General features: G+C 36.7%; 1 protein-coding gene across 1 annotated transcript; it reads right to left on the reverse strand.

Annotated features, from left to right (window-relative positions):
- Nucleotides 1–4,329: 4,329 nt before the first annotated feature.
- Nucleotides 4,330–13,145, reverse strand: LOC140343632 (cytochrome P450 2F2-like). Its single transcript, XM_072430405.1, has 9 exons — nt 12,894–13,145; nt 11,138–11,300; nt 10,575–10,724; nt 9,851–10,011; nt 8,953–9,129; nt 7,603–7,744; nt 7,027–7,214; nt 6,295–6,436; nt 4,330–6,208 (listed from the first exon to the last, which is right to left on the reverse strand). Exons 1-9 carry the CDS (start codon nt 13,077–13,079, stop codon nt 6,024–6,026), a joined length of 1,494 nt encoding a protein of 497 aa, XP_072286506.1. The 5' UTR covers nt 13,080–13,145; the 3' UTR covers nt 4,330–6,023.
- Between the last annotated feature and the right edge of the window lie 5,142 nt (nt 13,146–18,287).

The raw sequence follows: 18,287 nt of genomic DNA on the forward strand, positions 1-18,287 counted from the left end.
CAATTTTTCTACAACAGAAAAATGCATAAACACATTTCTTTATGGAAGGATCATCAGATATTATTTTAATAAAAGCTGCAGATTTTAAAAGATAGAAAAATAAATTAGAAAAAACATTTATTTATAAATAGGGGTAGCAACCTTTTGAAGACTTTGTAAATTCCTTGGTAAATGCTGTGTGTTTAAAGGCATTTAAAAGCACACATAAAGAATTTGAACAAAAACTTTCAACATAGTTCAATGAATTAAATATGCAATAACAATTTTAGTGCTAGGGTATCACAGTTTACATGTTTACCTCATCCCTCTGGGTGCTACTTTTGGGGAAGGTTGTGTTGTAAACTGGTGGGATGTTCTCTAAGCCACTTTCCACTGAATTCATGTCCACATTTTTGGGGTCCAGAGGAGACTTTAGTGAGAATTAGAAGTAAAAAAGAGCAAAAGCTCCATGCACACTAAATTTTCCCCAACAAATGATCAATTTACTGAAGCAAAAGCAAATTAAAGTAGATCAGAATAAAGGGACAGAACTTCCAAAAGTAGATGCTGAAGAACCTGTGAGGGGACTTGGAGCATGTAGTATACAACCTCAATTTTTAAAGTCTCTTTAAAGCAAAGAACGGTCATTGCACTTAGTGCCCGATAACAATAAAAGAATAGTTGATGCAATGGAAAATACAGAGTGTCTTACTGATCAATATTAATAAATGCTGCATATCCTACTATTATGCAGTGGCACTCTTCAAACCCTAAGTGACTATTTAAAGACACTCTTAAAATCTTTTAGTCAATAGGTGCTTATTGGCTATGCTGAAATGGAGAATATATGGGGACATTCTTTATATTGGTGGCTTCTGAATTTCAATAAGCCTTGTCCCACAAATCCCCACAACCATTTGGGGATAGCGTGTGGGGATGAGGCCATCACCCTCAACTAGGCCACTCTGCTCTTGGGAGAAGGCAGGGGCTTGATGGAGGCAATGATTGATGGGTTAGGGGACTTTGACCTTGATTTTTGGAGGTCACTTCAGCTGTCCCATTATTTGCGGTCCCTTCCCCCAGAAAATTGCAGTAACCGAGTGAAAATGGGTTTTGAGATGGTATGTACAGGAAGTGGCCCTCTTAGACACTCTCTGTCTTACCTTTATGCTGTACTTAACCGGACCCCGGAGACTTTTTCCCCCTCATATCTGCGGGCTTGGGAAGCTGAACTGGGGAATACTTCGGAACCAGAGCAAAAATGCAAGATCCTTTCTACAGTTCATCGGTCCTCCATGAGCAGCAAGTATCAGGAACTGAGTTTTAAGATCCTCTCTCGGTGGTGTAGGACCCCAGAGTGGCTACACAGCTTTTTCCCTGAAGTCTCAGACAGATGCTGGCGGTGTAATCGGGAAAAGGGCACCATGCTACACATTTTTTGGTCCTGCCTGTTGCTGGGCCCCTATTGGGAACAGGTGAGAGCACTCATACAGAAGGTTACCACCCAGGGGACCCCGGGTTTTTGTTATTGCACCATATCACTATGAGTTGCACCATATCACTAAGAGTTATAGGAGGTCTATTCTCAGACATCCTATAGTGGCAGCGAACGCCTGTATTCCTATGTTATGGAAGACAGAGTCGGTACCCACTGTGGGCATGTGGCTTCACAGGGTTATTGATATGATGCTCATGGAGGACCTGACTGCGAGCTTAAGGGGCACGCAGGAAAAATTTATTGAGATGTGGGGCAGCTGGATTTACTACCGAGACACCCAGGAGTTCAAGCGCCACCTGGATCCGAACCTCCCAAGGTGAAGAGGGAAGGGAGGGAGTATTTTGTAAAGTACTTATATATGTGTTCTCCACGCACCTAAAATTTCTCTAATGCACTTTATGATCTCACAGATGTACCTAGCTGCTGATGATGTGTTGTCTATAACTGCACCACAAGTTGTTTCTCTGTTTTTATTGTTATGTGGAATGTGTAACGTACCGGTCTTTGTTTCCCATAGTTACCCTTACCCTGTTCTGTCTTGCTTGATTCTTGTTTTTGTTGTTAATTGTGTTTTTTCAAAAAAAAAAAAAAAAAACATTATTTACTGCAAAAATATATGTAAAATATATAAAAAATTTATACACTTTCTTTATTGGATTCCAGCTGTGTTTTCCGAAGTGTACTCATTCACATTTACAATACAGGAAGTTTTCTGAGTCTCCTGTATTACATCTTGTATTATCCTCGAATAACCAGATAATAGATATATTTCACTTCACATTAATGCTATCAGGATTTGTTATAGTATTTTTAAACAGCTAATATACACACATATTTGAAAGGGTTGGGGTAAAATGCAACTGCTCCCAATAATATGTTACATAGTCCTGATTCTGCACTCCATTTACTATACTAAGACACTCCATATACATGGTAGACATACAGTAGAATCCCGGTTATCCGGACATCAGATAACCAGAAAATTTATATAACCGGCACCCGACAGCTCCGCTTTCTTGATTGCTCCCACAGCCCTGGCGGAGCAGTGGTATTCTGCATCCAAGAACACATGCCACAGCCCCACTAGGGCTACTGGAGCATTCAAGAAAGTGAAACTGTCAGCATAGCAGAGCTCCACTGATTGCTCGCTCCGTGATTGGCTCAAGCGTCATCAGGGTTTCCCATTTCTTAGCCAATCAGCACTAAAGGTTAATAGGGACAAGTCTCCCCATTCAAGTCTAGCACTGAGGAGCTGGAACTTCAGCCGTCTTATTAGGCCTGGATGACATAACTCACAAGTGCATTCATTCTTGACAGTTTTGAGGAATGCTGTGGTACCCAGCGCATCCCAGCAGATGCACAGCTCAGTGTACTACAGAAGGAAAATTGTGAATAGGTAAGTAAGTATATTTTATTTCAGAACTGAAATCGCCTGTCCCATCTTCAGTAAGAATCCTGCCTTCCCAAAATTTTTGTATGAGGACCTATAGCTCCACTTCAAGGTAGGCTCAGATAAAGTGTGCAATGGCAGTTCAGGTTCTAAAATAAGGAAAAATCCTTGTATTTTTAGGACATTTGATTGAATGAGACATTTGATTGCATTTTATAAATACCTGGTTTATAAAGACTTCATTGTTTTACATACTGATGATTGGTGGGCTTTTGAATACCTTAATTCCATTCCCATCATAACCTGCACGATTATATTGTACAAGTGAGTCTCTATTTCATATAAACTGTAGTTTCTATAAACTGCACCAATTATGGTCAAAAGCCTAAAATAGCTGTAAGCAGTTTGGAATAAATGGTTTTATAATATTGGGTTGTATTTGAACTATAAACCAGAAGTTCTGGATTTGTATCTGGATAATGGGTTAGGAGGAAATTATATACATGTCTCCATCTACTCTTCTGAAATGAAGAATATTCCTCTTTTTTAGAACCTGTAATGAAATGAGACATGTCTTTTAGTCCCTTTTCACCATACATAACCTATCTGGACATTTTCATGCTTTTATGGTTTCTAGATTATCACATCCTTTGAATGCTTTCATAGTTTGATTATGCCCATTAATAACAATCACCCAGCTTTCATTCTAGCGATGGTTCTGTTCATTGGCTATTGGACTTTCAATGATATAAATGGTGTGGGGGATAGAATTGAGTTAGTTTCAATTGCACTTTAAACACAGACATCATAATACAATCACCAAGATGTGTCAGGGTAGATGTTGATTGTCCTCCCACAAAACGGAATGTGTGAAAGTTGTGGAGTCTCCCTGTTCTAGTTACACAAACCAATCCTTGGTGTCAGAAAGTCTGCAAACGGGGTAATCATTTAATTATCAAGAATGAAGCTGTAATTTGTTTTCATATTCCTGGGGTAGAAGATTGTGTAAAAGCTCCCTAAATCTATTCAGGAATGGGTTAATACTTGCTTTTAAGATTTTGAGACAACAATATATCTTTTATTATTTAACCGAAACTGGCAAAATTACTGTCATTTTAAATTGCTACAGCTGCATATGCAGTGTTTTTTTTAACAGCAAAATAGATTTATTTGCTATTATGTAGGAAAAAAAAATGAAAATAATTTATTTTTTTAAGCAGTGTTATGGCACCATAAGTCTTGAAAAATCTTGAAATTATTATGAATTTCAAACTGTGAAGGCATACAATGAAAAATATGTAATAAAAACAAATGTAATTCAGTCCACTTCCTTCAATTGTGTTTTACTAGTCTCACTGTCCCAATCAATAGACAACACCTAGTGTCTCATATTACATTACACAGTCAGCACGAAACAAAGTGGACCCCCAAACAATAACTAATCTGAGATTAAAGGGTCATGTATGATGAATTTAGGCTCTTTTTATTGTTATTCTTTCAAATATAAAGACAACAAAGTAACAATGCAATAGCAAAAAATTAGATTAATTAGACATGGATATGTGTTTTAATTTCCACAAAAAGTGAGACAATGTTGTTCTCCCCGTGTTTGTGTGGGTTTCCCCTGGGTACTTCGGTTTTCTTCCACATTACACAAACATGCAGTTCGGTTGGCTTCCCCCAAATTGACATTAGATTGTGTTACTGACATATGACTATGGTCGGTACATTAGATTGTGAGCCCTTATGAGGGACAGCTAGTGACATGACTATGGACTTTGTACAGCGCTGTGTAATAATTCAGCACTATTCTAAAATACTGTATAACAATTATAATAATAATAATATTAAAAAAAAATTAGATGATCAGGGAAGTTGTTAGTAGGTCACTAGAGAAGCACAGAGGGCAGTTAGGTGTGATCTTGTTTATTAGGTTTTAAATGTAGATAGGATAGAAGCAATGAGTGGATTTAAAGGCAAAGAACAATAGCCTGGACTTGACTCCTAAAAAACAAAAACGAAATAATAGAGACTTACAAAGCCAAATAGCAGATAAAGATTGCTATTCGATGGCTGAGGGTTAAAACGGGAAAAGAATAGAGACAGGGGTACTTTTTTTACAGAACCTGAGATAGAGTGGTTATATAAGTTAGTGTTTGCTTTTGGAGAAAGTAGGTATGAGTGATGCAAAGGAGCTTGTACACAGAATGTAATTTAGGATATGGGGGTCTCTCTGCTTTAAAATCTGGAGTTGGAGTAGAGGGTTAAGAGAGGCAAAATATAGAGGTTGGGTTAAGAAGGTTGTCCTCAGAAAATGAAAATTATGACTTTTTGAAGTGGCTTGTATCGAAAAGTTTAGAGAACATGAAACGGGTGTACGCCCAGGGCTGTACACATTCTGTATTAAATTGGAAATGAAGATTATTTAAATTTGCTATTCCAAAGGTAAATTCACCATGGATTAGTTGAAAAAAAAGAATGTGTAGGGCCTCATAAGCCATAAATCATAGTTGCATACATGTAAAAAAAAAAAATCAAAGTTGAGCTTTCTGGACTGTTTAAAGAAACATGTCTATGGTGTTTTTAGCATATTAATTTATTACATTAATTGTAAAAAAAAATAAATAAATAAAATGTGCATTAGGCTGCGTACACGTTAGACTTTTAGACCAAAGACTGAAAAATGCATGAATGACCTCGTTCTGCCCTATGGGGATTAGAGTTGAACGAGTGGGCTACACTCTCTCTCCTTCACTTGTATTGCAGTCGTTCGTCGTTCATGGATTCGCCAGGACAGATCCATGAACAACGTTGGATGAGTGCTATATACACGTCAGATTCTCATCCTATACTAGCCCTGAAGTAATAATAGGACAAGAATCATATGACGTGTGTACGTAGCCTATGTCAGGGAAATAAAAAATATAGTACATTGTTTGTATATTCATATCCAATCAGTTTATATATATATTTATTTATATTTAGCATATATACATCATAAACATAATAGCAAAGAGGAAAGAGAAGGGGAAGAAGGAATTAGTCAAAGCTACTTGAATGTTAAATAAGAACACATTAAATTTTAATTGCCAGTGTGCTTTAATTGACTTTTTGTTTCATGTATTTATGCAGCAACTCAAGATTGCTGATTGATTTTTACTGTCGAGGGATAAAGATGACTTCATGAGTTGGGGGAATATTTTCTATACCGCGCTCTGTTGGAGCAATATTGAGTTCCTTGGGGTCCTCAGATGACTTAAGTGTGAATTTTTGAAGCAGGGTTGTAAAGAATATAAAAAGTTCCATTCGAACCAAGCTTTCGGCAATACATGCCCTTTTTCCTGAGACAATAAAATGAAAAATGAAAGGATATATGAACAAGGACATTAACCATCAAGATGTATAAAGAAATGGTAAAAAAACATACCTGCAGCAAATGGCATGAATCCATTATTTTTCTTAAATTTTCCATTCTCATCTAAAAAGTGTTTAATATTAAACACTTCAGGAGTTTCAAACTGTGAGGAATCCCTTAGGACAGTGGTCAGTACTGGCAAAACATCTGTACCCTAAAAAGATATATAGGATTTTCAAGTTTATATAACTTTAAATTAGAAACAAAACACTAATTTTGCAAAAAAAAATAAAATTAAAAAAACGAAACAATCATCTCTTGCTTGTGAAATCTTCCTTTAGATACACCTCCAGCACTCGCTGCAAGCAACACCTCTGTTATAACTGATATCATTTCTATGAATATTGGGTAAAAGTAGGTGAGCATGTGTACCCACTTTTTAGAAATAGTACAATATTGATATTGGTTAGGATATACTATAGGGTACAAATCCTTAGCCAAAAAATTCACTTACTTCACCTTTGATTTTCCCAAGTTATCTGGCTTTTTATAAAGCATCTTACATGGAGGCCTGTTTTACAAAATTCTGTGCTGCTAAACCCCCCCACCCTGCTTTATAACTGCATAGGACCCTTAGCAACTTTAAATATTAGCCTGCATTTTTAAAGGAATTAAGGGCATTTTGAAAATAAAGGGCAAAAAGTAGACAAAAGGTCAAGTAGGGCTACCAGCCACTAAGGTTTGTCACTTGGATGAACTCAGGATGTGTCCAGTAAGTGACTTTCATGGCAGGAGATCCTTTACCTTTGGAATTCTGTACCCATGCAAGTTTACATCTCGGGTGGTGGATCGGATACAACCCATTGGAATGGCATCACTAATTCTCTGTATTTCATGTATAACAGCATTCATATATGGCATCTGGTTTCTGTCTTCTACCTTTGGTTCCCTTGCATGACCGATCACATGATCAATCTCTTCATGCAATTTTTCTAGTTTAGGAAATACAAAAGTTCATATCAACATATTGTGGTAAATTTCACCTAAATCACTACTTCATGAGAAGTTGGGTTCAGTTGAAGTGGGCTGTATAATGCTGACCATCATTCAGTCCAAAAGACTGGGGACATCTATTGGCATTAAAGAAATACTCTGGGGGGGGGACCTCCACAATGAAGGCAAATATTGCAGCAAATGTATAATTTTATGTTTTAATGGGTTATTCTCTTATTTGTTATTTTTTTTACTGAAGGTCAGCTTTAAACTTTATCTGTTCAAATTCAAGTGTGCTCATGCTCATGCTGTACTATGGACCATTACGTGGAGCTTATTTTAAAAATGCATACAAATGTAAATGAAACTGTAGCCATGGATGAATACCTTGAACATCTGGATATTTTATAAGATTTAAGACTCCGAAGTTGATTGTAACAGATGTAGTTTCTGCTCCACCAAGGAACATGTCAAATACAGTGGATATTAGGTTGGTTTTTTCAAAACAAGTTTTGGGATCCAGCGTTTCCTGTTGATACAAAGGTAAAATCAAACCAGTCAATTAAAAAGTTTTTCTTTTCGACAATTATTTAAAAAGAATTATAGCTCAGTGTCCAGCATTCTTATCTTTGCAGCACTGGGTCCTGGGTTTGAATTTCAGCCATTATCTGCAAAGAGTTTGTATCTTTTCCCATGTTTGTGTGGGTTTCCTCCCACATCCCAAAAACATGGAGTAAAGTTAATTGGCTTCCCCCATAAAATTGTTCATAGGTAATGACATATGACTACGGAAGGCATATTAGATTGTGAGCCCCTTAGAGGCACAATTAGTGATATTACAATAGACTTTGTAAAGCTCTGCGCAATATGTCGGTGTTTTATAAATACAAGTTAATAATATTAATAATATTAATACTTAATATGATCATGGTTAGGTCTAAGATCCCATTTAACCCCCCTAGTGGTATTCTCGAGTGTGACTCGGGGTGGGTTTTACCTGCAAAAAGTGGTAATCCCAAATCACAATCAGGGTCACTTAAAACTTAAAAATAAATACTTACCTTGTCCCGTTGTCATCCCCCGACATCCTGCTGGTTCCCGCAGGTCCTGGGGACATGTCCTCCTCCTCCGATCTCCAGCTGGCGAATGCAGAGATGATCTCCGGGGTTTCCCGGTGCGGGCGGGAGGAACGGCGGGAAATTCAAATATTTTTGTATTGGATTCAATACAAAATAGCTGTATTGTGTCCAATACAATGAAATCTTCATATAATACATATATAAATATATATATATATATATAATTATATTATATATATTATACATGCTTTTGTATAGTTATGTTATATGTTTCACTATTTATTTATTTATTTATTTAAAAGATTTTTTGTTTTTTTATTTAAAGTTTATTGTTAAATTTAATATATATTAGACATATTTCGGTGAGTTATGCCTAAGAATTATAGACTATAATGTAAAATAAATTACCATGCAAAAAACATGTAACACTTTTTGCATGGAAATATGGACAGAATTACAACACCATGGGGGTTATTAAATGAAATAATGTCTTGTTCATCAAAGTAGGTAATAGAAAAAAATTTCCCCTCCTGCCCATAGTAACCAGATTCTCCCATTCCTTCTCAGTAGTCTTTTATAGGCTCTTTTATAAAGACCCTGGAAGTTTTAGAATCTGAAAAAAAATTTAAAGTTTAAAAGAAAAAAAACAGATAATAACCTGTTCCATTCTGATAAGGAAACAATCAATGTAATCTCGCGGGCAGGTTGGATCCAGAGTCTCCTGATGGCTGCTGACACTGTCTTTCACAATTTCTTTTAGATTTAGCAAAAGAGGAAATATTCTTCTGTGTGGTCCTGGCAGATATTTCAAAATATGGGGAATTGCATCATACAGCTGCAGAAAATAAAATGTCAGAGAACATTGACAATGTGCAAATAATCATTGCTCAGCTTTGGTCTGTGGGAAGAAAGGAAAGATGGAAGGAACCCACTCTTCCTGTTCTGGATTGAGTATTGTTGCATATTGTCCCAAATTGAAGCATGCTAATCATAAGCAGTGAAATATGTGACTGCTAAGCTGCTACCTATAAGACAGGACAGGAATACTCACAGCTCTGTTTCCCAATCACCATGGGAAATCAATCAAAGTGGCTTTTAATCCTGAAAGTGTAACAGAGTAAGCATATGAAGACTGGTAACTTCATTTAAAAAGTAGGCCATTAGCTGGCAAATTCCACAACAACTTGAAGTAGGCAGCATGCCTTTGTTTAATATTCTAACATTTAGATACAATTACAAGATACAAATGCAGGGTTTTCATTGGGTGTTCTTTATTGGGAAATAAATTTAGGTTTGCAAATCCGTCAAATAGTTATAGTCATAGCTCTGCTGTTAAAAGACTTTAATGACGGCTGGTCACAAAAAGTGATAAGTGAAAAAAAAACAGATATAAAGCACCATTTTAAAAGTGCATAAAACAAGTAAAATAAGAAAAAACCTAAACCAGCTGAACATGGCTGATTGGTATGGATTTACTATGCATCACACCTTCCTGTCATATAGAAACCTAAATACCTGGAACATGTTATCAATGGTTTATGTGTCTTAAACAATACCTGCCCCCAGGGAGAGGAAATTAATTCAAAAGAGTCTCGCATGTCCTGGAGAATCTTCATCCACTTCTCATCAGCATAGTCATAGCGTTTTCCCACCAATATGGAGGAAATTATATTGGAGGAAGCACAGCTGAAAATGGTGCTGGGGTTTACTGGCTGCCCTATGAGACATAATAACAGTAAATATGGATATAAATGGAGATATTGTGCTATGCCATCAGAGCTTGTAATTGATAGTAGTTTTGAACTGCTAAATTGTCACATTTAAGGCGAAACCGGGGCAATTTAGGGTCAAATCGATTAAAAGTGCCACTCCAGCAGCCAACACTTTTGCCCCTTTAGAGCCCTCATGCCACATTGCCAGGAACGCTGTAAATACTTACTGATTATGGCAGAAGTCCACCACCCACCAATTAGTTTAGTTCCTGTTTAAGTAAATAATAGTTTTATTACTTAGTGTGTGTACTTTGAGACACTTGAGTAATTTATTTATGATCAGTTACCTTGGGATTGTTGCAATTATATTTTAGATGAACAATGCATGATTGTAGCTTTCTTTAAGATCTAATCATTAAAATGTTAAATCAAGCATTCCTAACCCCAAATTCATTGATATTGCCACAGCTGTCTAATAGTAAACACTATTTGATGGGACCAAAAGAAACTGTGCTGTTTGGAAAAAAATAATTCTAGTTACACACTTTTCGCTGTTACTTATACTCACCCTTAGTGTTTCTGAAGTACTCCACCAGGTGATGGGCTTCTTCCTGCATGGGTTCTTCTAAAGTCTTCCTACCCATTCCAAAATCCTTGAGAGTAATAAGGGAAAATTGTCTCAGCTGTTTCCAGGATTCACCATTGCTAAGAGGCAGACCTAAAATAATACAAAAATACAATTATAGCTTCTTCACTGTGTTTTCATTTTGCATTTGGAAGACATCTAAAATGAATGACTCATTTTATGAAACACTAAATCTCGGAATGTACTTGGGCACCCCTCTAAATTTGTGGGTTCAGGAGTTTCCAGTGAAGAGTACCATTAAAGAAACAGCATGTGGCAATAGTTTAAGGAAGGCCCTTTTTTGTTCCAGCTTGATTGTACCCAAATTACAAAGTCAGGTTTGCAAAAACATGGTTTGATGATTTGTAGAATAAATGGAAGTCAAATGAGATGACACATCTGTTAAAAAAAGAATAGGTGATTGCAAATTGGTACTGGCAGATGAAGGATCTAAATTGAGCAAAAGCACTTAACTTTGAGACTGAAATTCAAAATCTGTTGCTCACCTCTTTTATCATAAAATCTTTCAAATACTGGAATAGTTCCTCGGTCCAGGAAAGTATCTCCAAGGTCTACAAGGACTTCCTTCACAGTCTGATATCCAGTAACAATGACAGTGGGTCGGGAGCCAAAGTAAAGTGTATAAACTGGTCCATACTTCTCAGCCATCTGTTAATATATTGAACACGCACACTAAGTGAGCTTGGTAAAAATGGGAATGTGGGGTGACGTATAAAAAATTTATATATTGACCCTTTATTCCACAAGTCTTTCAGGTTTTGTCCTAAAGTAGAACCCCATCCAAATTTTCTTTTTATGTTTTACAATGCAACCAGTAAACATTCAGCTACAGTCAACACATTTCATAAATTTAAAAGACCCTTCTTTATCTGGGCTTGGTGAATATTGAAGAAAAGGTTTATACAGGTAGTCCCCGGGTTACATACGAGATAGGGACTGTAGGTTTGTTCTTAAGTTGACTTTGTATGTAAGTCGGAACAGGTACATTATTTTAATAAATGCAATTAGTACGGATGTTTGTCTCAACATATTATTAGGCAGTGAGGTTTGAGTTTCTGTATAAAATCCTAACTGTGAGTTAATCACAAACAAAGCAAAAACAAAAACAACTTTATGGAGCCTAGACATTTATTAACTTCTGGAGCAAGCTGTGCTTTGATATGTAAAAAGAAAAGACTGCAGAGTTTGTATTGGTCAATAAAGAGTTACAAGAGCTTGCAGAACAGCAAAATACTTCTTCTGTAAGTCATGAGAACGGCCCCCTTCCCCTCATCAAGCCTCCTTCCTGCACACGAACAAGCAGCGAAGCCCCGTTCATATCTAGGAGTCGCCCGTATGTCAGATGTTCCTAATTCGGGGACTACCTGTACTGGACTCATGCACACATAGTATTCCCAAAAAATAAGAAAAAATGTAAGTGTTAAAAGGTCAGCTCCAAAATCTGTTTAGTTAGTTGTCCCAATTAGCTTCTAAAGCATATTTCATACTCTGCCATATTATTTTCCAGAATCTTGCTAGTGTATAGTGTAAAACTAAGAAACTATAAACATTGCTTATTGAACTCTTCTAACATTTGCAGGAAAATTATTTTGAAAATTATAAGTATAAACTCCCTAAAATGGGCCTGATTTATTAAAGCTCTCTAAGGCTGGAGAGGATACCCTTTCATCAGCGAAGTTGGGTGATCCAGCAAACCTGGAATGAATCTGGTCCGTGATTCAAAACATTGCTAACAAATAGCAAATGACAAATCCATTCCAGGTTTACTGATAAAAGTTTATTCTCTCCAGTCTTGTAGAGCTTTAATAAATCAGACCCAATATCTTTGGTGAGATATAATGTTCATATAACTGCTTTTGATTAGATATCTGCATTTATTTACCTAAGTCTGCCCACAAACTAGGCAGTGGTTTTTACTGTTTTCTAGTGTACATTATATTATTGGAGTAAAAACTGGAAAAGGTGCACCCACAATGGGCATGCTCATAATCTACACTGGCAACAAAGTTACATTAATAAATAAAATGTTACTTTTTGGTGAATTAATCATTTAAGTTTAGAAACATAAGCAACATGAGGAATAAGAAATGAAGCATAGAATAGAAGGGAAGTATACAGGAAAGAAGTACTGATACAATGAAAGAAAAAGGACAGTAATTTAAATTGGAAATAATAATGAGTGGAACTGAGTTTCTATGAATATTTGCATAAAATATGAACATGGTATGTTGTCCTCATTACCTTTAATACGTATGGTATTAGTCCTTTAGAGTAAAGCTGCAAAACGTTTCCCAGAATGGGCACAGGCAAAGGCCCAGGTGGCATTATCCTTTTCTTCCATGCATATTTAATGTAGAATAGTACCAGGGTGAAGGTGGCAAGGCCCACCAGTCCACAGGTGACGTTATTCAGATTTATCATGGTCATGTTCTATAGTGCATCTGCTGAGACTATGAGCTTCCCCGTCTGGGGCCTTCCTATACATTTGCTGGATTGTGGGCGTTTAGTTGCTTCCCAGGATCTGTGTGAACCGTTAAGAAGAAATCGTGCATTGAATACTAATGCTGATTAGGTTTGTTTATATTCCTGATAGAATCCCCACTGTGTCTTTCAAGTTGCCAACAAATGTTACCATTAAAGGTTTTTTTAAATAAATTTGTTAACCTCCTGGGCGGTTCATTTCTGTCTGGTTTTATATGTCTAAAAGCAGTACATTGTTTTTCATGAACATTTATTTTACAGTATAATATAATAGTATGAGTATATTATTATATATAAATATATATTTTTTTATTTATTTAATTCATTATTTTGACATGATTTTGTGTTTCAAACTTTATTATACTCATACTATTATATTATACTTTAAAATAAATTTTCATGAAAGACAATGTACAGCTTTTACACATATAAATCCACTGTATTGCATTCAGTACAGTTATTTTGTATTGCATGCAATACAAATAGATTTGAATTTCCCGCCCCACCTCGGACGGAGCATCTGTACTCACTGACATCACCAGGAGCTCCTGGTGACTCATCGGGTGCAGAAAAAGCTGGCCGGAGGAAGAAAGAAGATACGAAGGACCATGGAGGACGCCGGCGGATCTGGTAAAACTCAATTTACTATAATTTTCCATAGGTTTAGCTACCTCGAGTGTGACTCTGGGTTACCGCTTCCAGAATCTTTTTTCTACCCCCATAAATCTTTATTTTATAAAAGGTTAATATTAAACAAAAAAAAAAGATTTTTTTGCAGGGAAAGACAATGTCCTTTCTGCAATAAATCAAACTTACCTACCTTCAAATTAGAAATGTTAATATCAATACCTTTTATTTAAATGTATTTATTATTGGTATTGTATGCCAGGGTTTTCAATATTAAGCTACCTCAGGTAGAATGTTTGTCTATTTTGTCTCCATTTTCATATTTTCTTGCACCTTTTCATTTCCCCTTTTTTACCCATTCCAACTCCATCCAAAGCTTGAAAATGTATATACATACATAACATGCAACATTTTAAGTAAAAAAAAAAGTGCATAGTGCTTGCCTATTGGAAAACGTTCACTTAACGTTGATATTACTGCTAGATACTATGTGGCTATTGTGGCATATTGTTGATGCCGGGCTTTATCCTGCATACCATGTAAAGTTCCTTTGGGTATAAAAACCTAACCATACTGCATTTAGGTTCCTTTAAGACCAAAGATCATTTAAACCTATGAGAGATAAGGATCAGGGGGGGGGGGGGGGGGTGCTAAGATGGATTGTGAAAAGACTGTGTGGATCTGCTGGAACATTTGTTTTCTAAAAGTATAAATTAACCTTCATGTTTTCTGTTGGAAGCCATTTCCACATTAATGCAATTGCTTTCCTGAGCTGAAGGATTTATGGGTAAATGCCAATTATATTAATAGGCATTAATTTGGGTCCCTTGGTAAATGGAGAGACATGCATACAGATTAGCTTGAAAATTATCATAAAACCTGCAGCCACACCCTAATGAAGTTTGAAAGTGATGATAAAATTTGTTGGTGGTGAGCATTCCATTTTGGTATTTATCTATATCGCTGTATTGGTATAGCAGTAATATAAAGCAGGACAACTTGCTCCATCATATAGCATAAACCTATAACTCTGCGCTCTTTATCTATAGTAAGCTCCCACTCAGCCTTAGGAGGCTAGTTGTGCCGTCCCAGCACACGGTTGCACCCAGGACTTCAGTGCGCAAAGGATGACATCTGGGGGTGACTAAAAGAGGAACCCACAAAGCAGGACAGGTGACCCAATGTAAGTCAGACGTCAGTAGCCATGTGTTCCACAAATACGCAGTACAGAAGGATCCAGCAAAGGCGAGTCCAGAAACACCTACAAGGGATACCGACACAGGTTGTGAGTGCACCAAACAAGGTATCCAGGGGTTTAAATAGACAAAGTCTGGGTCACAAGCAAAAGTCAGTCCGGGCAATTTCAGGTTTAGAAAACAGAAAACACCAGCAGATCAGACTAGCTAAATGCTCTAATAGGCAACTGGTGCTTGGGAGCTGAGAAGAGGACCAGTAACAATGCTAAATCAAGATCAAGCCAGGAACCAATACACTTTGGCTGCAGCAAATATTCTGAAATCCCCAGCTGCATACCATCCCACACCAGTGGATTCTCAGAGAACATCTACAGCTAAAGGGAAACTGGGGATGCTGTAGACAGCAGGGCAGAGGACAGGCAGCTAATTCCTTGATCTCCTTTGCCCCTTTAAGTGACACCATCGGAGGGACTAAACAGGGCGTAATGAACTGAGGTGGCTTACTGCATGGGATTGCCGGGCAGATAATCGTATCCTAACAGAACCATTGTAATATATAATGGGGATAGATGGATAATAAATTTAATAGGGATCTTAAACCATACTTATGCTTTGCTGACAGAGAAGTGCCCACCACAAGTAAGAGCTTGGCATTGCTCCGTATCAAAAAAGCTGAACTCCAAGCAAACAGGTAAAAACACAGATGAAATACCTATATATATATATATATATATATAAATTCTGAGCAAATTCTGAGTTTTTATGCACATTTAGTCCACAGCTATTTCACATATCACGATACTTTCTGGCAGTGCACACCTCATTTTTCTCTGCTGTGTTTTCATTTTCAAATTTTTAATCTACACCCCCCCCCCCCTTTAATGACTGAACTGTGAAAAAAAAGTAGGACACTTATCTCTATGCCTTTCAGTTCTCCCCTCTCTTTCAGCATGCTTCTTGCACTGCAGCACAGCCTATTGGATTCTTGCGCTATTTCTTCTGCCCCCAGATGTGAGCTTACAGTGAGAAATATACCATATACAGTAGAACCCAGTTATCCGGAACTCAGATAACCGAAAAAACCCAGATAACCAGCACCGACAGCTCCGCTTTCTTGATTGCTCCTGCAGCCCTAGAAAAGGCCGGATAATCGAGGTTCTACTGTAATATACTAATAATATTTAGGAATTCTACACAAGACATTGTAAAACCTATAGCATGTAAGACTCACAAAGAGGACTTTCCAAATAAACTACTTTGCTTTACTGCATCAACAAATGTTTTAACAATGTTTTTTTATTGCATTATAGGTTGATATTCCAACACTAATATAGGGATGGTCTTATTTGTATACTGGTTAAGATTGCCTTTTTGCCCTTTCTTTTCTGCCTCCTGTGTTAAGTGTTAAATTAATAAAGTTTCCAGATTTCAATTGTTAAAAAATTATATTAAAAAAAAAATAGTTCTTGGGTTCACTAACCCATAAGAAGTTAATAAATCTGAACTACAGTCAAACAGCCAAATACAGAAATGAAGAACATATGTGGAAGATATATTACTTGCCAAAGAATTTGTATTTCTTTCCAAGCAGTTCTGAAATTTGCACAGGCAGATTACTTTTTCCTGCTACAGTTATAGACTGTATAAGGTTTTCCCCAGGCCTATGGCTGGATGGTAAGGCTACCAAGTGACACAGATGAGTTCATCTCTTAGCTTATTCATTTGTTGATATCATTACTTAACACCACTATTGACTTCCAGACCACCAATTAATTCTACAAGTCTAAGTGCTGCTGAATTAAAAAAATTGCTAGAGGCTAGCATCATGTCAAATTCAGGTACTGGCACTGGAGTTCAGTTCTGATGCCACACTCATCTTTTATTAAAATAATGACACCTACATGTACAGGTGGAAAGCCATTGATCCCTTTGCAACCCTAGTCTAGTCATCCAGTGCCCAGTCTATACTGGCAAGAAGAAGGCAGACAGGATGGTGTGGACTGGACAATGGGCACCACCGTCTTCTTCTATCTTCTTCTGCTAAAGTCACCCAATCTCGTACTGCACGGGTGTGCAATCGGGTTACACGCCTTGCTGTAAATGTAAAATTAAAATGTGTCAATCTCCATGCACATGCACAGAAGGAACAGCCCACAGCTTCCTGGCATACATGACGTATGTATCCCAGAAGGCTGCGGGTTTCCCCTTTAGTACGCACCCTTTTATATAATGTAAAAACATTGATGATAGTTCCACTTTAACATATTTCTGTATTCATATTCTTGGGTTAATTCACCTTGGAAAGTGAGCAGTCGATTCCTTTAGTAAAGTAGCTCTATTGCTTCTATGTAAACTTTCTAATTTTACTTTATCCTTTAGTAACGTAATGTGGGGGTTAACTGGAGAAATTAGTAAGTGTGTGTGGAAGAGGGCACAGGAGATCAACACTCCGGGGATCTTAATCCCAAAGTAAAATTTTTTTTATATTTTGACTTCCCTAGGTAATTGTGCACCCTGTCCTAATGAAATGACAAATGGAAACTTCACAAGGTTATTTTAATAGTTGTCTCTTTGTACATTATGCTATAGTTCAGAGATTGAGTATTCCTTCCATTGTACTAGGCTGTTGCTAAACCCTTTGTTATGTCTTTGCATATCTTTGTTTTAATAGTGGAGCCCGAGAACACTATTTTATCATGATTTGGCTTAGAAGATTGTAGCCATGGTTTTAAATGCTATTGAATGTATTTAGATTTGGTCTCTTTAATTCTTTTTACTGAAATAAGGCATTTCACTAACTTTTTTAGAGGGTAATTTTTTAGCAGTGTTTTAATAAAACAGCAAAGGCAATGACATCAGCAGTTACAAGATATTAGGATACATTTGAATGTTCAGTACAGTTAATATTTAGATTTTACAATCATTATCAGGAAAAGAGAAAAAAACTGCAAAAGAACATTTATTTATCATTGTCAGTTTTTCGGCACAAAAAAACAACATGCAAAGCAGCATTTTACCAGAATCATTTTAGGTTTGTGGTCCATTTAGGGATAACTAAATTCAAAGACATAATGTCATATATTATAACTTATTACCCCACAGCCTACTATAAGTAATGATAGTAAAAATGGTGAAAGTTATACGTTCAGACTGAAAACAGAGGGTTGCTGTTTGCAAAATTACCAGCTGAAAAAAAAACTTCTATGTTAGATATACTGTAATATTAATGATACAAACAACTTGTTATTCTTGCCCCACACTTTCTAATTACATAAACTTTATTGACAGCTTATGTTTTGCACCAATGTAAGTTAGTTGTATCTGAAATGAT

This window comes from Pyxicephalus adspersus, chromosome Z (assembly GCF_032062135.1).
Source record: "Pyxicephalus adspersus chromosome Z, UCB_Pads_2.0, whole genome shotgun sequence".
Lineage (NCBI taxonomy): Eukaryota > Metazoa > Chordata > Amphibia > Anura > Pyxicephalidae > Pyxicephalus > Pyxicephalus adspersus.